Raw genomic sequence first — 21,959 nt, 5'->3', positions numbered from 1 at the left:
CAGAAATATGTGACAGGGCATGGTTAAAAAGTCCGCAAGTAGGGCAAAAACATTTTTCTGTTTTTTCCAAATTATGAAAGGGTAGATTGTAAGCTTTAAAATTTAAAATGTAAAAAGATGTGTCATACATTGAAATCTGAAACAAGTTGAAGAAGTCATGGATATTTTAATGGTGATACCCCCTTGTTGTGTGGGTGTATCGGACATATATCACACAGTAGTATAGGAACAGACAGGGTACTTTATTTCTCTTCTTCACTCAGCACGGAACTAACTTCTTCTTCTATTCATACATAGTACGTCTCACGTAACGCAACAGCGCCCTCTAGGGTCATCCAAGAGGGGTAGTGGTGGTCTAGTGGATAGTGAGTTGGACTTGGGATCGGAAGGTTGTGAGTTCAAATCCCGCCTGAAGCCACACCACTACTAGTGTGCCCTTGGGTAAGGCACTTAGCCCTCAGTTACTCCAGGGGGAATGTCCCTGTAATTCGTAATTGTAAGTCGCTTTGGATAAAAGCGTCTGCTAAATGGCAAAATTATTATTAATTATTAATCCTATTATAACATATAGGCAAGTGCAGTGTAGGCCTATTGTATGGACACAACATCTTCCCCTTTACAACAAAGGATACTTCTGGTACTCTAACATGAGTATTCAACATAACATAGAACTTTCACATACTACACTCTGCATAATGTATGTAACCCAAAATAACAATTAAACTTCCACAGATTAAGCATATCTTTTCACTCACTTAGACATGACAAAGTCCCTAGTCCAACTAGGTGGATTTCTACTTCTGGTAGGTCTGAGTTGGGTACCTGTGTCAGAGTCCGGCGGTTTGTCAGTCCCTTGCTCAGTACAGTCCAGTGCATTGTCGGAGTCAGTACCTGGGGTCAACTCTGGCAGTGCAGATAAGCGTGAGGCGTTCCAGACTCTTCCATCATCCAGCAGGTAACTGTTTGAGCTTCTCCTGGTCACAACAGTCTTTGGTCTGGTGAACTTCAGTTCTCCTTTCTTTACTTTCCATGGCTTCCTAACCCGTACTTGGTCACCAGGCTGGAAGTCTGTTGCTTTGGCATGGCGGTGAGCATCTGTGTATTGTTTGGATTTGACTTGTTTTTGTTTCACTCTTTCACGGACAGCATGTTCATCCATGGAGGGTACAGGCATGTCTTTTATCACAAGCTTTGTTCTCATTCGTCGTCCGTGAAGCAGTTCTGAAGGGGATACTCCAGTGGTAGAATGAGGCGTTGCTCTGTAGTCCATCAGGAATGTTCTCAGAAATGGTTTCCATGGTTCTCCTTGGATCGATGCGGTCTGTAGGCAGTCTTTTATAACACGGTTAAATCTTTCAACTTCTCCGTTAGCTCTTGGATAGTAGACTGCTGATTTCAGGTGTGTAATCTCCCTCTTCTTTAGAAAGTCGGCAAACTCAGCGGAGACAAACTGAGGTCCATTATCACTGACCAGCTCCTTTGGATTCCCCTCTCGAGAGAAGATAGTGGTGAGGAACTGGATGACCGTAGCGGTGTCGGTGCGGGGAGCGAAGGCTACTTCAGGCCATTTGCTATAGTAGTCCACCAATGTTATGGCAAACCTACAGTCAGCAGGTGCTATCTCGAATGGACCTACGATGTCCACTGACACCTTCTCCCAGGCAGCAGCTGGTAGAGGTACAGGATGAAGTGGACCATCATGGGTAATGGTCGTTTTATCATTCTGTCGGCAGGTCGTACAGTTCTTCACGAGTGTCTCTATTTGAGAGTCCATTCTGTGCCACCAATACAGTTCTCTGAGGCGCTGTTTCGTCTTCACAATGCCTTGGTGGGTTTCATGAGCAATGTCAATGAGTCTCTTCTGCAATGACTCAGGCACAAGCAACCGATGAGTACCTCTGACGATGCAGTCCTCCATGACTGCAAGCTCATGTCGAATCAGGAAGTATGGTTGTAAGTCAGGATCAAGGGTGTTTTTCTTTGAGGGCCAGCCCTCCCTAATCTGTGCACGGAGCTTTGTGAGCACTGGACAGGTGCAGCTGGCAGACTGGAAGTCATCCTCGGAAATAGCACTCAGAGCAGAAATAATGGATGCAACAGACTCTACATTTTCTGCAAATGCAGCATCTGTTTCAGGAAGTGGGAGTCTAGATAGACAATCAGCAACATTATTCTGAGATCCTTTTCTGTATTCCACATCATAGTGAAACTCCAACAGGCGAGCAGACCACCTGGCGATCCGTAGGCCAGCACGGTTGTTCCCTTTTGTTGTCAGTAGTGTTGTTAGTGCTTGATGGTCAGTGCGCAAACGGAATTTCCTTCCCCAGAGCCATGTACGCCATTTCTCAGCGGACCAGACGCAGGCGAGCGCTTCCTTCTCAACGATCGAGTACTTCCTCTCAGCATCCGACAGACTGCGAGAAGCGAAGGCGACAGTCTGTTCTTCACCCTTGTTGTCTAGTTGAGTCAAAACGGCTCCAAGCCCATAGTCTGAAGCGTCTGTGGACACAATGGTTGGTTTGGTGGGGTCGAAAAGAGCTAATGCAGGGCTGTTCACAATCAGCTGTTTGACTTGGTCAAATCGTCCTTGTGCCACATCGTTCCATTGGAATGTACTGTTTTTTCGCAGTAGGGCTCTCAGGGGCTCCACAACAGCAGCGTAGTTCGGCACAAACTTACTGTACCAGGCTGTCAGACCCAGGAACGAGCGGAGTGTAGAAGGATCAGTAGGAGGCGGGGCCTTCAGGATTGCAGTTACATGAGAGTCATCTGGCAGGAGACCGTCCGGGCCAATCTTACAGCCAAGAAAGGTCAAAGTAGTTTGACGGAACTTGCATTTATCAACATTGAGTTTCAGTCCTGCGGTGTCGATCTTGTGCAGCACAGCCTTGAGATTGTCGTTGTGCACAGCTTCTGAAGATCCATAGATGATTACGTCATCGAGGTAGCATTGCACACCCTTGAGGCCACTGAGAATCGTCGACATCATCTTCTGAAACGCGGCAGGGGCGGAGCTAAGTCCGTAAGGTACTCGGCGGTACCTGTACAGGCCTTCGTGCGTAATGAAAGCGGTGAGCCCTCTGCTTTCTTCATGCAGCTTCAGTTGGTGATAGGCAGATTTAAGATCCAGTGTAGAGAAAATTATGGATCCACGTAGCTCAGACAGTATGTCCTCGATCAACGGCAAGGGATAGCCATCAACAACCACAGCTTTGTTAGGTTCCCTTAGATCAACGCACATGCGGATGCCACCAGTCTTTTTCTGGGTGACTACAATTGGGGATACCCATTCAGATGCATCGACTCTCTCAATGATTCCATTTTCCTCCAGGTTCTTCAGTTCACTTGTCACAGCGTCACGGACTGAAAGCGGTAAGCGTCTGAGCTTTTGCTGTACTGGCTTCACGTCTGGCTTTACCTTGACCTTATGTACAAAGTTTTTTGCACATCCAAACGCAGCTGGAGTTCCATCTTGCTGTTTGCAAGCCGTAGCGGAGGCTTTGGTTTGGTGGAGGGTTGCGCAGACAGTAGCTGTCTCGGTTATCAACTGTCCACCTTTTATCTGTAACTCAAGAGCAGTCACAAGGTCCATACCTAGTATAGGAGTTCCCGTTTTTACTATGTAAAAGTCTGTAGTTGCACACTTGTCCCGGAAAGTAATGTCAGCAGTAAGACATCCTAGCACATCCAACTTCTCTTTAGAATAGGTAACAAGTTGCACCTTAGGTTCACTTAGCCTACTCAAACTAAAATGATCCCTGTATACATTTTCAGGCAGTATAGAAACACCAGACCCTGTATCCACAAGTAGCTCAATCGTAACAGTCTGTGCAGTAGGTGCAGTAATAGTAGTAGCACACATCAACTTATTCATGTCATAACCATTTCTCACAGATAAAACACACATTTCAGGCACAACAACTTCATCATTATCATCTGTCACTTCATTTACATACTTAGCAGAGGATTTGCATACTCTAGAAAAATGTCTTACATTTGCATTCTTTTGCAGGGCAGGATTTATCATTGGCAAGATGGCTTTCTGACCCACAGCGGTAGCAGTTGGTGTGAGTCCCGTCCAATTTAGGCTTGCCACGGTTTGGCTTGAAATTGCCTGCCTTCATTTTCACGTGAACGGCAGCCACATCCCTAGTGTCAGCAATGGCTTTGGCGTCAGCTATGGCAGCTTCAGTGCGCCTCGCTACATCCAGAGTTCTGTCCAATGTCAGAGTCTCTTCCATTAACAGTCTTTCACGTATGCGCGGATTGTTTGTCTTCTCTACAATCTGATCGCGCAGCAGTTCATCCTGCATGGCGCCAAACCCACATTGTTTAACGAGCTCGCGCAGGGCTGCAACATAGTGATCCGTGGACTCACCGACAGCTTGTGCTCGTTGCCGAAAACGGTACCTTTCGGCGACAACATTCACTTTCGGAGAGAAGTATTTCCTCAAAGCACCAGTTCCAGTGTAGTCGTCAGTAGCGAGTGGCAAGGTGCTGTAGATTCGTTGTCCTTCTGTTCCTAAGCAGTGAATGATCAGGGCTCTCTTCCTCTCGACGGCAAAGTCTTGTCCCCCGATAGCAAGCAAGTAGTTGTCAAACAACCGTATCCACGCATCAAATGCTATCTTCGGTTCACCTGGGCACTCCAGGAACGCGGCTGGAGGTTGCAAGGAAAGTAAAGCCATCTCCTCTTCTTCACTACTACTCTCGTCGCCACTTTGTTGTGTGGGTGTATCGGACATATATCACACAGTAGTATAGGAACAGACAGGGTACTTTATTTCTCTTCTTCACTCAGCACAGAACTAACTTCTTCTTCTATTCATACATAGTACGTCTCACGTAACGCAACAGCGCCCTCTAGGGTCATCCTATTATAACATATAGGCAAGTGCAGTGTAGGCCTATTGTATGGACACAACACCCCTGAACCACCGTACTGAGATATCCAGCCTCAAAGTCTTCAGAGACGTTTTTCACAGAGGTAATGGGTGGGAACAATAGCTGGTTAACTCCACCCTAATCACTCCCTCAAGACAACCACACCCTCAAGACAACCACTCCCCCATTACACTACCTGACCAACCCTCAGGAAACAAAATTGCAGGGTTGACACGTTTAAATTGCTAAATAATAATAATAATAATAATAATAATAATTCCAGATTCATAAAAAAAATGTGCCATGTGTGCCACATTTTTATTACGTCCCATTACAAGTACAAGAGAGTAAAATTCATGGCAATGGAAAAAAATAGGCAAGATACAATTGAGCAATACAATAATAGAATGGTGAAAAATTATAATGTTGTGTCTGTGTGTATGCATTTATCATTATAGTCCATAAAGCATCTAGTGGGACTTCGGTGTAGTTCCTTCCCATCCCATCTGGGCATCAAAGCTGTAATAAAAAAAGAAGACAGTACATTTCAAATGATTGCCCACTGTTACCAACACCACTTTTACAAAAAAGCCTACTACTATCTTCATAAAATAGAATTGCTTATACAATGACAATGACAAATACCTGAAGTGCTGTTGACTCATCAAGGTGTCATCTCTCAGAACCTCTCACCTCGTCATTCTGTAACACAAATTTCAGGTCAGAGGTGTGGACACTTCTCTAGTGTAGGTTTTCCATCGACTCTCAGTGTACTGTATTACAGAAGTAGGCTAGTGAAATCATTTCAATTCACAGTATTATTCTAGAGCAAATCTACATATCAATGAATTAATCATTATTTTTGATTCCACACAACATGACCTTTCATTACAAAAGCATTTACTTTTTCTATAATCTATATCTCAAAGCTAGCTAGCTAGCTAACAAGCTAACACTTGTTTGGCTAGCTGGTACACACACACACACACACACACACACACACACACACACACACACACACACTAAAATGGTGCATGAAACATACTGTACAGTATGTTGCATGTTTAGTAGGTCTGCAACAAATGTATTTATTCATTATGTTTTATCTTTGACAATGTATTTCTTCCTCCCACCATCTCCTATTAGTTTTGTAGAGGGGTGGCATAATTGTGGTGAGCAGTTTCAGTGGTTTAATAACTGATGCTAACAACGGGGCTATCTACCTTACTCACAAAACAACAAATAACTGTTTGGCTATCCTAAGTAAACAACACAAAATCCTAGTAAACAACACATGTAACTCACTAAAACTTACCCAAGAACACAGCAGAAGGTCTGTCTGCAGACGACTGTCCCATGAATAGTGAACTGATATGGAGATGTCTGACATTCCGTTGTCTTCTTCGTCAGATTCGGAGTTCGGAGTTCCCGTTCGGAGTTCCCATTATGTATAGTCCAATATGAAGGAGTTCATTAATTGCCCACTGTCGATATTTCTGCCTGCTTTTGAAATTATGTTGATAGCATTAGCTTCAGCATCCATCTTGTAAACTTGTAAACAGATCCACACGCAGATGGCTACTTACATACAGCTGGGGTGGGTGTGGTTACACACACTGCCACACTAATACCCCCCACCCGACTTTGCTAACTAAATGTAGGTATTTAGTGAATGTAAAACTGTTGGATATGATATCGAGTGGGTTCTTCATCGCTTCAATTTTCATCCTATGCCAAAAACCGGAAAACACATTTTTTGACAACAAGACTTGTTTTGCTCGATTGCGAGCTTTCACAATTGCCGAGATGCGGACCTTTTAATGAAACCCTGTCACATATTATTCGGCCTTCTCGCATGCACGGCATGTTTGAGATCTTTCCACAGATTTTCAATAATATTCAAGTCTGGAGACTGTGATGGCCATTCCAAAACTTTCATCCGTCTTTCCTGGAGGTACTTCATGGTTGATTTTGAGGTATGCTTCGGGTCATTGTCTTGCTGGAATACCCAACCTCTCTTCAACTTAAATTTCTGGACTGACCTTCTAACATTAACCTCTAGAATGTCTTGATATTTGCTGGAATCCATTCGTCCTTCCAACTGCACAATATTGCCTGTGCCCCCAGCTGCTACACAACCCCAAAGCATAATAGGTCCACCTCCATGCTTAACATTTGGCAAGGTGTTTTTCTCTACAAATGCTTAACCCTTTTTTCTCCAAACATACCTTCTTTGGTTGTGGCCAAAAAGTTCAATTTTGGTTTGTTCCAATAGGCTTCAGGTTTCTCAAGGTTTTCATTTGCATACTTCAGACACTTATTTTTGTGTTGAGGTCGTAGGAAAAGCTTCTTTCTGGCAAATCTGCCATGTAGGGCTTTGTTGTTTAAAGTACGCTGTATTGTTGTCCTGTGAACAACTAGACTGGTGTCTGCTACTCTTTTTTGCAGTGATGTGTGGGTTGTTCTGAGCCTTTCTCACCAGATCTCCGGCCATTCTATCTGACATTTTTCTTGGTCTTCCAGATCTTGCCTTGACTTGACATGTTCCATTTATTTTCAATTTTCTGATGATTTTTCTGACAGTGGAAATGGGTAGTTTGACACATTGCAAGAGACGCAGTCGGATACTTTAGAAGGCATGGAGTTCAGAATATATAGTTCAACCCTGGAATTATATTCACCTGACTCATTGAAGCCATAACGAGTAAATCACCTTGGTCTGGGCCTTAGTTTTACAAAAAATTATCCAAAAGGGCAAACTTTTGCACAGGGCCCTTTTCCTTTTTTATGAAAAATGAAAATAAAAAGAAACCTTGTTTTAAAATGTCCAGAAAGGTGTCATGTTTAACTTTGTAGCATTTAGTGTTCAGGTTTGATTTCAATCAAATGGAGATTAATTGTAACATACATTTAAACCAGGGGTTCCCACTGTAAGTGTGAGCTGCCTATACAAACAGACAGCGATTTTCAGTACATTCATATTTAATATTTAATATCTAACAAAATAAGTGATGCTTTCAACTTTTAGCCAGAAGAGTCGGTCATGCATGTTGCTAAGCATATTAGCTCTCATTGTGCACTGCAGGGCAAGCCAAGCTGCTCTGTTCTGAACCCGTAGTAGCTACCCTAGATGTGTTTTAGTAGTGCCTGACCAGACCACCAGGCAGTAATCTAAGTGTGATAACACTAGGGTCTGCAGGACATGTTTGGTCAGATGTGATGTTAAAAAAGAAAAGCATCTCTTACTACAGATATGTTCCTCCCCATCTTATGCACCAGTAAATGTATATGTTTTACCATGTTAGTTTACAGTCTAAAGTTACACCAAAAAGCTTTGTTTCCTGTACTTGCTCATTGGCAACATTGTTCATTACCAGATTCAGCTTGGGTTTATAGCTTTTGTCAATGCTCTTATTTTTTGTATATTTTCAGGACAAGTTTGTTTTCAGTGATACAGTTATCCAAATCCCAAATACTATCTACAACTCTTTGTTGAGGGCTGAGGTGATTTCCAACTGTTGTTGCAGACATGTAGAGTGTTGAATCATCTGCATACATAGACGCACAGGCTTTTTTACAAGTGGGAGATCATTGTAAAGATCGAGAAGAGTAGTGGTCCAAGTGAAGAGCCCTGTGGAATCCCACACTGTATATGTCTTGCATTTGAGAGGCTTCCGTTAACACTAGAACAGCCATGAGGGGTCATTTGACCTGTGAGTAAAAAAAAAAGTTATATCTTTGCACTCTATCAAATTTCAGGACCCTCCTTTCATGACCGTTTCTAGATATGTGCGTTCTACCACCCAGTATCCTTCCATTTTCAAAATCACATCAGGATAAGCTAGTATAAAGCTATGTTGCTGTTTTTCTGTGTAGGAAGCACAGAAGGTCAGATGGTAGTAGACTTGGTCAGATGGTAGTAGACTTGGTCAGATGGTAGTAGGCTTGGTCAGATGGTAGTAGGCTTGGTCAGATGGTAGTAGACTTGGTCAGATGGTAGTAGACTTGGTCAGATGGTAGTAGGCTTGGTCAGATGGTAGTAGACTTGGTCAGATGGTAGTAGACTTGGTCAGATGGTAGTAGGCTGGGTCAGATGGTAGTAGGCTTGGTCAGATGGTAGTAGGCTTGGTCAGATGGTAGTAGACTTGGTCAGATGGTAGTAGGCTTGGTCAGATGGTAGTAGACTTGGTCAGATGGTAGTAGGCTTGGTCAGATGGTAGTAGACTTGGTCAGATGGTAGTAGACTTGGTCAGATGGTAGTAGGCTTGGTCAGATGGTAGTAGACTTGGTCAGATGGTAGTAGACTTGGTCAGATGGTAGTAGGCTGGGTCAGATGGTAGGAGGCTTGGTCAGATGGTAGTAGACTTGGTCAGATGGTAGTAGGCTTGGAATTTACAAGCGGCCAACTAGTGGTAGGGGTTAGGGGTAGTGGTGGTCTAGTGGATAGTGAGTTGGACTTGTGATCGGAAGGTTGTGAGTTCAAATCCCGCCTGAAACCACACCACTACTAGTGTGCCCTTGAGTAAGGCACTTAGCCCTCAGTTACTCCAGGGGGAATGTCCCTGTAATTCGTAATTGTAAGTCGCTTTGGATAAAGGCGTCTGCTAAATGGCAAAATTAATTAAATTAATTAATTAGTGGTCATTGTGTGTAAATAGCAGCTTGAGCATTGTAAAGAGGGGATCATTTGACCTCAGAGGCGGCTCTTTCAGTAGGTAAAAAGGCACGTCTGTTCTAGTGTTAAGGAGAACCTTCTGTGTTCTATTAGTCAGGTAGCGTTCTATCCATGCTGAGGCAGATGGAGTAAAGCCATAACACTTACATTTCCTTAATAGCAAGTTATGATCAATAACAATAACTTCATAGGGACCAAATCAAATGAAGTGTTGGTGAATAATTGAAATTCAGGTTAGAATTTCAGACAGTACATTGAAATGAAACATTCCACTGGATTGAATTAAATGAAAGTGTGGCGGGTTCACAGACTGTGTGAGTGTGTGTTAATTGATTGAATTGTGTAGGCGTGGTCAGTGTAGTCCTACGCTCTGTGTTCTGCTGTGTGTGTTGAACTCGAAGCACTTGCGAGTTCATTCGACTGCTAAGTGTTCTGTGTACCTGCCTGCTTTTGTTGTGCTGTGGTTTAAATCGGTTGCTGAACAACATGGCTAACGCCGCCGCTGAGCACTCTCGCTCGTGGAACTTTGAGCTCCGAAGCCACATCACTCTGATTACCACCACCTACCCATCAATCAGGTCTGGAGTGGCACTCCATCTTAGTAGACCCCCCCCCCTTCCCCGCCGCACCTCAACCCCCACCCCCCACCGCCACATCCACTTCACCGTCATCACATACTCTGCCTTTGTCTGTCTCTCTATGTCTATCTGTCTGTCTCTCTCACTTTCCCTCTCTCCCCCTCTCTCTCTGGCTAATTTTCTCTTTCACACAGACAAACACAGTTGCATTGGCAGGGTGCACGTGCAGAAGGCACACACACGTTCTTTGTTGATTCTTCGGTTTTATTGAATTGAATGTAACAAGGCCAGCCCTGATGTTTCTGTTGCTGCCTTTTTCAAGGGATGCTGGGACACACGCACGTGTACGTGTGCACACGCACACACACACACACACACACACACACACACACACACGCAAACACACACACACACACACACACACGCAAACACACACACACACACACACATACACACACACACACACACACACACACACACACACACACACACACACAAACACACACACGCACACACACACACACACACACACACACACACACACACACACACGCAAACACACCCACACACACACACACACTCTGTTTCATATCCCTCACTGCTCCCTCACTTGTTCACCGTATACACCACCTAACATGATTAGGCAGGGTGTGATTATGACTCTCAGCCCTCCACCATGGTGTCAGTGGGACCAGTGTGAGGCTGTCTACATGTAGTGTCCTCATCCGGCCATTAGAGGACGCCACATCATCAAACTAAGAAGAAGCGACTGTAAATCAACTAAATACTGGAGATCTATGAGTAAAGTTGTCTATACATGAGCTATTAGTAATTGCAGTTATTGATTTTATGCAATAAAGCACTGGAATAATGCCTTTTATGAAATATCTGAGTATTTCAGAGTGTGTGTATTTCAGAGTGTGGGGACCCACCGCTGGGTGCTGGTAGGCAAACTGGCTAGTAGTCGCCCTATGTGTAGAGGGCTGCAAGGGAATTTTCCTGGCTACATAGTGTACAGGTTTTTACTTTTGCCTGCTTGCGGCTCTGTCAGTATTGATTGATTGACTGAGAATGTTCATTATGTGAAGCGCATTGAGTTGCATCTTGTAAGAAATGCACTATACAAATAAAATTTGATTTGATTTGATTTGATTTATCTGAGAGGGAAATTACTTTAAGAGTTTAACAATTTAGGCTCGTTTCCTGAACCCAGATCAGGCCTACCATTAGTCTAAAGACCATGTTGTTGAATGGAGAATAGCCATTGAAAGCGCTCGCTAGACCTGGAGTATAGGCTTATGGTGGGCCTAGCAAATCATGCCTTTTTAAGATATTTAAGATATCATTGCACATAAGTACTGTATAATGACAGAAATATAGGGTTAAACTTATGTGAAAGTAGCCCATTCAAAATGGTGTTTTAAGGTCTTTGCTGTTGGGGTTAATACAAACATTTGACCATCATTAAAATGCAACTTTGTTGCAAGGGATAGGGCTGTGGTCTAGGAAGGGATGGGGGTGTGGTCTCGGAAAGGAAGGGGGTGTGGTCTAGGAAGGGATGGGGGTGTGGTCTAGGTTATGATTAATCAGTCTGTTTATGTAAACCTCACTTATTGGTTGGACCAGATCGACATAACTCAGGAATCGAGAGTGTCTGTTGCTAGGTAACGGAGAACAAAAAAACGGTAAAGCCACTCCAATCAGCATCGGGGTGAAAGCGCTGTCGACAATTACATAAATGCTCTCCAGAGTTCTGGTGATAAGTAACAGCCATTAACATTTTAACTAGTGCATGTCACCTGCATCCCCTCCGCTCCATCTTCCCGCACCGAGAGAATATTGATCTGTTTTAAAGGATTGTTTATCACAACTCCCTCCTGGGTTTTCTGTCATGTTTGAAGACACCAAAGATGACATCTTTCAATGTTGTACTCTTTGCTGTGTCTCAAATACAGACGCTTTGTTTGAACTTTCACCTAACAGCAGCATGCCAATTATCACCCATTCTGCTGAGGTTGTCTTGGTCAAGGTGTAGTGAGGATTCGCCCCCCCCGCGCGCGCCCCCACCAGATGCGATTACCACTAGAACAGGATGTAGACTTCCTGATTCTCTAGTCAGAGACAGAGCAACCTGACACTCACTCCATTTGCACTGACATCCGGATACCTGATTAGTTGAACACATGTCATTTTCAAACTCAATAACCTAATTATCTAGGATTGCAAACTCTCTCAAACGCTCTCAAACGCTCTCAAACGGACGACACCTAAAATGAAAACCCGATCAGTTTCCCACGTGCAACTTTCATGATTAAAAATAATGTGATCTGTTGTTATAATAATGTGATCTGTTGTTATAATAATGTGATCTGTTGTTATAATAATGTGATCTGTTGTTGTCGATGCCTGTAGATTTCCGACTTTTTTTATTTATTGTGTTTGTTCAGTTTCTTTTTAGATTTCACCGGAGGAAAAAAAAAGGTCTTTTTGAAGGCGTTTGGCTGCTCTGTTCATCTGGAGGGACTGAAACCTTGACTTGGTGTGCTACAAGCACTGCAATTGCCCAAGGGGAGAGACAGATCTCTGTAGGAAGAGGTCGCTCTATTGTGCAACATGGCTTTTGTTGGGAAAATGAAAAGAACAGAGCAGAAATTCAAGAGAGCGGTGTCGCTATGGAAACAACTGTTAAGAGAGGAAAAGGGGAATGTAATGTTTATAGAAATGGACAAACACCAATGAGGGTCTATTTTTCTTTTTGTGTGCGTGCTTTATGTAATAGGGGTTTATGTAAAACATTTATCTTGGTTTGCGTAATGTCAAACATTGCGTGATCCATACGAACACACTTTATGTTAATATAGTCTCTCTCTCTCTCTCACTCTCTCTCTCTCTCTCTCTCTCTCTCACACTCTTTCGCTTTCCACTCCCCATCGCTTTCTCCTGTCTCCATCTCTATTTATGGATTGTATACGTAGCGTATACTGTACATACCCATACTGTCACGATGACTAAATGCACACCTACTTGTTGCCTATTGGTTCATGTCAGCATCATATTGTCCTTTTAGGCCTCTTATTCAATCTGAATAAGATTGATTCAATCGCTGCTAACTGATTCACATTAATAGGATATATGGACGATATATCGAGCGGAATGAAGGAAATGACTGAAGCTCAGTTCAATGCCACTCATTTGTCTTATTTTGGGGATTAGTCTAAAACATAATTACAAGCTGTGTGTCCAGTGGAAATTGTGATGAAAGTATGCAGGTCTACTGTATATGCAAAATGCAGACAGATTTGATTTCAGTTGGGTCAGCTGTTTGGGGAGGAGTGTGTGTGTGGTGGGGGGTTCATTTCTAAGAGATATAGCTCCATCCATCCCCTCAATAAAGAGAGGAGAGTGGCAGATGGAGTGAAAGAGGGCACTTGCCAAATGAGGTCTCAGTCACACTCTTCAGTGTGAAAACCCCTGCTTTCTTCTCCTCTCCCTCACAAAGAGAGCAGCCTTAAGATCTATTTCATGAACTATTTTTATTTCTGACTTCCGATATTAGCACAATGACCTCGATTTTGAAACGTTTTAATCGTTGCGATACTCCTCTTCATTAATGACATGTTCTCAATGCTTGGGCATCGTCTTTGATGTGCAGTTTAGTGGGTCATCATTTGAGGTGGACAATGCTGGACAATAGGCACATTGAACTTGACACTGGGCATGTAGAATCGTTGTTTGATCAAAAGTAGGTCTAACAAAAGGCAAGGAAGGCGCTCTTTAATATGTTAAAATACCTTCATTGTAGTGTTAATGTTCTAAATAACAGGTTTTTTTGTTAGGGTTATCCATGAGAACCCACACGCAATTCTATTTATTTATCTAACAAGACAGTTTACTTACAGTGATTTAAATCAGCTGCATTTGACTCAAGTGAAGTGTTAGTTTTAACTCAGTATAATCTTATATCATGTTATGTTACAGCATATAGCGATGCTAAAAGTTCTGTCTGCATTGCACAGCTTGTCTATCCTGTGTATAGCCTATAGGTCATTACTTTATCAATGTATTTATTATTCTGTACTACTCTACATTTACCACTTGATACACCTTACAAGAACCTGGAAGTGGTTAGTGGATAATGGGTGTAGAATGCCATGGTCCCCACGTGTATTTAGGGAAAGTGACAATTTTGAGAAAATGTCAGTGTTCATCCTTGTCAAATATATATTGCCATGGGAACAGCAATATGCTACCCCCTCCCCCCTCCATCTCTCATCATTTCCATTCAGTGAATTTTGAAATTGCCATAGTGAGATAGGCTGCGTGGGAAGGGGTTGCGCAAGTGTGCGGTGGTTTTCTCCGCGTCCCGGAGTCTTTTTGAGCAAGGCGATGATCACATTGAAAGATAAGCGTGCGCCGATCAAACTAAGCTCCTCAATCTCGCCGAATGTTTCTGCAGACACAATCACATTTCTGATTGATGAAAGCGGATGAAAGAATGCCAACTTGTTTAGATTATGCTAATGGATATGCTAATGCATCGCCTCGGATAGTTGACAAGGTCGACTCTGAAGTTCGATTAGAGGAGATGCGTAAAGTTGGAGACGGTCAGGATGACGTCCGCTGGACCTTATTGTCGTATGAGGACTAGCCTGTTTCAACAGACATAAACAGATTTCAATGCATACATCTGAGTTTAGTTGTTAAACTCCGTGGTTCGTTTACCTGTCTTTACCTGATGTTTTTTTTTTTATTGAAGCGCATATGTGGACATTTGTCGGGAGAGTGACTGGTTAGCAATACGCAGATGTTACCCGCCCGAACAGATGGAGTGATATAGATGGAGATATTATAATACGTGCAACCGAATAATTTATTATAGCCTACAAGTGGAATTTCTCTATTATTTTCTGTTTTTAAAAAACGCAACCAACATGAGATTCGATTGAATTACAGTTGATTTAGACATGGAATGACATTGTTTATAACTTTGGGGGATTTTTGAAATTTTATTTTTTCTACACTCGAACAGTTTGACTGTTAATGGATTGAAAGTGGATCTTTTGTTCTTCCAACTCCTCTGCTGTTTCGGCTGTTTTGATATCCGAGGCAAAAACATTTAGCCAGTGTTTATCCTTTGCTTTGATAGAATGGCTCGGTTCGGAGACGACGTACCGAACACGGTTGATTCGGGAGAGGGGGATCCGGAGCGAGGAGGAGACGGTCCGGACGATGGAGGACTCGGATCGGGGTCGATGAAACAAACCAAAGCGCAGAGAGCCCGCACCATGGCTCTCTACAACCCGACTCCCCACCGGAAAAACTGTCTCACCGTCAACAGGTCCCTCTTCATATTCGCCGAGGACAATTTCCTTCGGAAATACGCAAAGAGGTTCATAGAATGGCCATATCCTTCCCGTTAACAAAGTTAAGAGGTACGCTACTCATAAATGCACGTTATTGTTTTAACATCACATCACTTTATATTGGTTTTGTATCAGAATTTCTTGTCAAGAAGTAGCCTAATGTTAACCAATTGGATGTGGATCAGAACCACGGACAGCGCCCATTGAATACTTCTCTCTCCCACAACAGATTATCGGCATTTACTTAATAAATTGATTGTCAGACTTAACTTTATTGAATAGTTTTGTGGCCTACTATTCACAGTTTGTTATTATATGCTAGCATGCACACCTTTATATGTGTTTTATATGTTAAGTTTGTTATTTGAGGAGGCAACTTATACCACTAGAACACATACAGCCTGTCTTTAGTCCAACCCTTGTCTTTCTAAGAAAAGCTCTGCAAGACCCCAATGTGCTTTCAATCACTGGTCTATCTGTTAAAATGATTACTTATTGCTTGGTTCAATACATTCTCACTTAGACCTGGTTTTCTAAAGCGCAACATGCTTTACTCTAGCGGTCAGGCTAGTGAACCCAAATGCAGAACACAAAGGAGTAGGCAGATGATGATGGTCAAACCCAAAAGATGGGTGTATTTATTGTAGGAACAAGGCGTAGGTTAGGGAGAGGATGAGGGGGACCAAGACAGACAGGGCAGGTAGACAGGACAGGTAGACAGACAGGACAGGTAGACAGGACAGGTAGACAGGACAGGACAGGTAGACAGGACAGGTAGACAAGACAGGTAGACAAGGCAGGTAGAAAGGGCAGGTAGACAGGACAGGACAGGTAGACAAGACAGGTAGACAAGGCAGGTAGACAGGACAGGTAGACAGGACAGGTAGACAGGTAGACAGGGCAGGTAGACAGGACAGGTAAACAGGACAGGTAGACAGGGCAGGTAGACAGGACTGGTAGACAGGTAGACAGGACAGGTAGACAGGACAGGTAGACAGGACAGGTAGACAGGACAGGTAGACAGGTAGACAGGACAGGTAGACAGGACAGGTAGACAGGACAGGTAGGCAGGACAGGTAGACAGGACAGGTAGACAGACAGACAGGACCGGTAGACAAGACAGGTAGACAGGGAAGGTAGACAGGACAGGTAGACAGGACAGGTAGACAGGACAGGCAGGTAGACAGGACAGGTAGACAGGACAGGTAGACAGGGAAGGTAGACAGGACAGACAGACAGGACAGGTAGACAGGACAGGTAGACAGGACAGGTAGACAGGACAGGCAGACAGGACAGGTAGACAGACAGGACAGGTAGACAGGACAGGTAGACAGGACAGGTAGACAGAACAGGTAGACAGGTAGACAGGACAGGCAGACAGGTAGACAGGTAGGTAGACAGGACAGGCAGGTAGACAGGACAGGCAGACAGGACAGGTAGACAGGACAGGTAGACAGGACAGGTAGACAGGACAGGTAGACAGGACAGGTAGACAGGACAGATAGACAGAACAGGTAGACGGGTAGACAGGACAGGTAGACAGGTAGGTAGACAGGACAGGTAGACAGGACAGGTAGACAGGACAGGCAGGTAGACAGGACAGGTAGACAGTACAGGTAGACAGGACAGGTAGACAGTACAGGCAGACAGGACAGGTAGACAGATAGACAGGACAGGTAGACAGGACAGGTAGACAGGACAGGTAGACAGATAGACAGGACAGGTAGACAGGACAGGTAGACAGGACAGGTAGACAGGTAGACAGGACAGGTAGACTGGACAGGTAGACAGGACAGGTAGACTGGACAGGCAGGTAGGACAGGTAGACAGGCAGGTAGACAGGACAGGTAGACAGGACAGGCAGGTTTATTTATTTATTTGTTTATTTATTGGAAGGATCCCCATTAGCTATACCCATAGGCATGAGCTACTTTTAGTGGGGTCCACATTTAAAACATACATTACAAGTAACATTTAACATATAAAGCATACTTTAAATTACAAATATCAAACATTAAAATATATCATACATTATACAATTTTACATTTGGCATAATATAAAACACTTAAATCTCTAGTTACATAAAAATAGAACAAGTTACAACCATGTTAGAGAGGACTACACATTTCCATCTACGGCGCGTCACCATCTAGTGTCTGTTTGTCTAGTGTCAAGTTTGCTGTACCCAGGTGTTTCCTTATCTGCTTTTTGAACATACGTTTAAAAAGGTTTATAATTTCTGTTGGTAGTAGGTTACATGACTTCATGGCTCTGTATCCCACTGTGCGTCTAAGAAAATTGGTATTAGCTTTAGGGAGTGAAAACCATCCTTCTGTTACTCGTCTAGTGACAGAGGTATGTGAAGCGAAGTTATTATCTAGTTTGTTATACTGATCTGCTGGGTTAGGGTTAGGGTTAGTTATTATCTAGTTTGGTATACTGATCTGCTGGAGTTTTAGACTGTAAAAGGCTCCATGTTGACAAAAGAAGTGCAGCAGCCAACCTGTCTTTTAGCCATTGGAGACTAGCATGCATACTATGTATGATAGTTCTATATGGACACTGTAGAGCCAAGCGTGCAGCTAACTGTAGTTTGCTCAGGTCTTTCTTTGTAATATTAGCCCATACTATCTGGCAGTAATCCAGCTGTGACATAACCAGAGAAGTAACAACCAGTCTCCTTAGATCAGGTGCAAGATAGTTTCTGCATCGTCTGACTACGGCTAGTGCTTTGCCCATTTTATTGACAATAGTGTCAAGATGATGCTTTTTGTTTTGGCTAAGTTAAGTACCATCTTGTTTTCATGGACCCACTTGATGGTAGACAGGACAGGTAGACAGGACAGGTAGACAGACAGGACAGGTAGACAGACAGGACAGGTAGACAGACAGGACAGGTAGACAGGACAGGCAGGTAGACAGGACAGGTAGACAGGACAGGTAGACAGGACAGGTAGACAGGACAGGTAGACAGACAGGACGGGTAGACAGGACGGGTAGACAGGACAGGTAGACAGGACAGGCAGGTAGACAGGACAGGTAGACAGGGCAGGCAGGTAGACAGACAGGACAGGTAGACAGACAGGACAGGTAGACAGACAGGACAGGTAGACAGGACAGGCAGGTAGACAGGACAGGTAGACAGGACAGGTAGACAGGACAGGTAGACAGGACAGGTAGACAGGACAGGCAGGTAGACAGGACAGGCAGGTAGACAGGACAGGTAGACAGGACAGGTAGACAGGGCAGGTAGACAGGACAGGCAGGTAGACAGGACAGGTAGACAGGGCAGGTAGACAGGACAGGCAGGTAGACAGGACAGGCAGGTAGACAGGACAGGTAGACAGGACAGGTAGACAGGGCAGGTAGACAGGACAGGCAGGTAGACAGGGCAGGTAGACAGGGCAGGCAGGTAGACAGGACAGGTAGACAGGGCAGGCAGGTAGACAGGACAGGTAGACAGGGCAGGCAGGTAGACAGGAGGTAGGAGACAGCAGCAGGACTTCAGCTGGGGTACTGCGGGCACAGGGAAACAGGAATTAGTACACTAGATAGACTGACAGAATAGTATTGACGTAAAGGCTGGAAGAGCGACTTAACAGTGAAACTGAAGCTGCGATGTGGCAGAGCGTTGAAGTCTGGACCAGGTATTTATGGCAGGGCTAATGATGGGGTGACGGCAACCAGTTGGTAACCTGCCTCCCGCACACCTGACTCCCACACCTTGTTCCCCCTTTCACCAGACGCTGCTGTCACATTCACAATCCTCCTCTGGGAAGAGGAGCTCTGCTTCTGCTACGGCTGCTGTGAATCTGAGCAGTGTTAGGCTGTGAATCTGAGCAGTGTTAGGCTGTGAATCTGAGCAGTGTTGAGCAGTGTTAGGCTGTGGCAACAGGTTAAGCACGTGATGATCTTTTGAAACATACTCTGCATGCCGTGGGCGGGGTGTGGGCATATCTGTACTGCCTTAGAGCTCTCTGGAATATGAACCTGTCCATGAGTAGGTGTCAGGACACAAACTGAACTTTTTTTTCTTTTTTTCGTTCCTCTTCACTTTCACGTTTCGCTACGGCTAGCGGTCTCTGGTGTTCCTTTGTTTGACTTTTACCGTGCATGATTGCATATGGAGCATGCGTCTATGCGTGTGTATTCTTATCTATGAAGCCGCCAATGATCATATGCATTCGTATGCATACCCCTTACACTAACGCTATATTGTTACAGTACCGTGTGATCCTCTGTCTGACAACGCTTAGGGTGTGGGTTTGTTTCCCGCTGGGACCATATATACAGAAAAGGTATGCACTCACTGCAATGTTTTGGATATTCACACCCCTTCACCTTTTCCACATTTTGTTGTTTAAAATGGATTCAATTAAAATAATACACAATAACCCCAGAATGACAAAGCGAAACCACTTTTTTCTAAATGTCAGTAAATGTATTACAATTTAAATACAGAAATAACTCATGCACATAAGTATTCAGACCCTTTGCAATGATACTCTTAAAATGAGCTAAAATACAAAAATGTAATCAACAAATAACTCAATAAGTTGAATTGAGTCCATCTTAATGCACAGATGATAGTTAATGTAATTTTGGAATCAATATCTTTGTTTTTATAGGGTCTCTGATTTGCATTGTGAATCAATGACACACTGTGTGGATCAGGTTGTCATTACAAACTGAGCAAATGGAGAGGAACAAAACTGCTCAGGAATGCAGACTTACACACATCTACAAAGTTGAATGGTGGAGAGGAAAAAGCACAGTCGATGGAACAACATCATCTCAGTCACTCTACAAAATTGGTCTATAACCAAGTGGCCAAAAAGAATCCCTTAATGGAAAAATAATATCTCATATCCATAATTGTGTTTGCAACAATTAATTCAAGTAATAATGCAAAGAAAGTGGCTGAAAATGTGTTTATTTGGTTTTACTACAAAGCATTACGTTTAGTGCAAATCCAGCACATGCAATGCAGTTTATGCACCATCTCTCGTGTGAAGAATAGTGGAGCTGCATCAACGTATGGGTATATTTGTCACTGGCAGGGACTGAGTTTGTCAGGATCAAGAGAAAATGCTAAAACTTGCTGTGTTGGTAGTGACATTCTAATCTACACAGTGTGTAATTGATTCCTATGCAAATCAGAGACCCTATAAAAACAAAAACAAAATATATTAATTCCAAAATTACATGAACTATTGTTCTTGCATTAAGATGGACTCAATTCAACTTATTGAGTCATTTGTTGATGGCATTTTATCCCATTTTTAAATATTATATATTAGTACATATCATACTGATATATCACTGATTTGTATTCCTATATTATTAATCACTCGTCGAAACACAAGTTGCTCATTGTTTTTGTTCTTTTGTTTATGCATAACAGTAAGTAGCCTTGAGCCTAACCTGTTTCCGTAGCGTGAGGCAGCTTGATGTAAAAGTACACCCCATGGACATGACGCTTGTATGTCGCAGGGCTTACCCCCCAATCCATCCCTTAATGCTGAGTGCCAAGCAGGGAGGCATCGGGTACCATGTTTATAGTCTTTGGTACGACTCGGCCGGGGATCAAACTCACAACCTCCCAATCTCAGGGCGGACACTCTGACCACAAGGCCACAATGTTGCTTATGCATAGATCCCTTAACTTGTCTTAATGTCACAGATAAAGGGTGTGGTTGACCAGAGGGCTGTGTTAGAATGCTTTAGCAGTGATGAGATCCCAGTCAGACAAGGACACGTGTATAGGCAGCAGCACTGACACCACCAGAACAAACTTCAAGGCTCAATCCGATGCTCTTGGTGAGGCAGGGCTACAGCGTGCCAGGCTACAGTTGGCCCAGTTGTTCAAAAACTTTTCATCTGGACCAAAATGATCCCGATTCTTTTCTCTGATGCAGGATCAGATCGAGCTGGCTGATTTCCCTTACTCAAAATCTGCCAGATAAGATCTGACCCTGGATAGCAAAAAAGAATCAGGATCATTCTGATGGGCCAGTGTGTCTCTGTCCCACTGTTATCTAACCACTGGCTGTGTGTGTCTGTGTGTCTGTCCCACTGTTATCTAACCACTGGCTGTGTGTCTGTGTGTCTGTATGTCTGTCCCACTGTTATCTAACCACTGGCTGTGTGTCTGTGTGTCTGTGTGTCTGTGTGTCTGTGTGACTGTGTGTCTGTGTGTCTGTGTGACTGTGTGTCTGTGTGTCTGTGTTTCTGTGTCTCTGTCCCACTGTTATCTAACCACTGTCTGTGTGTCTGTGTGTCTGTGTGTCTGTGTGACTGTGTGTCTGTGTGTCTGTGTGTCTGTCCCACTGTTATCTAACCACTGGCTGTGTGTCTGTGTGTCTGTGTGTCTGTCCCACTGTTATCTAACCACTGGCTGTGTGTCTGTGTGACTGTGTGTCTGTGTGTCTGTGTGACTGTGTGTCTGTGTGTCTGTG

The 21,959-nt window shown here is 43.7% G+C and overlaps 1 protein-coding gene across 1 annotated transcript in view; it reads left to right on the top strand.

Annotated features, from left to right (window-relative positions):
• The window catches only part of LOC308171672 (voltage-dependent R-type calcium channel subunit alpha-1E-like), a gene marked incomplete at its 3' end in the record, with an annotated part of 200,056 nt that overhangs the window by 3,131 nt on the left and 174,966 nt on the right, over positions 1 to 21,959 (top strand). Inside the window, 1 exon segment of the mRNA XM_080546544.1 lies at positions 15,284 to 15,541. Coding sequence (XP_080402670.1) covers positions 15,285 to 15,541 — 257 coding nt within the window. The 5' untranslated portion in view covers position 15,284.

The sequence above is a fragment of the Nansenia antarctica genome (assembly GCF_963989245.1).
Source record: "Nansenia antarctica genome assembly, chromosome: 16".
NCBI lineage: Eukaryota > Metazoa > Chordata > Actinopteri > Argentiniformes > Microstomatidae > Nansenia > Nansenia antarctica.
This window is presented reverse-complemented; position numbering and strand designations above follow the sequence as displayed.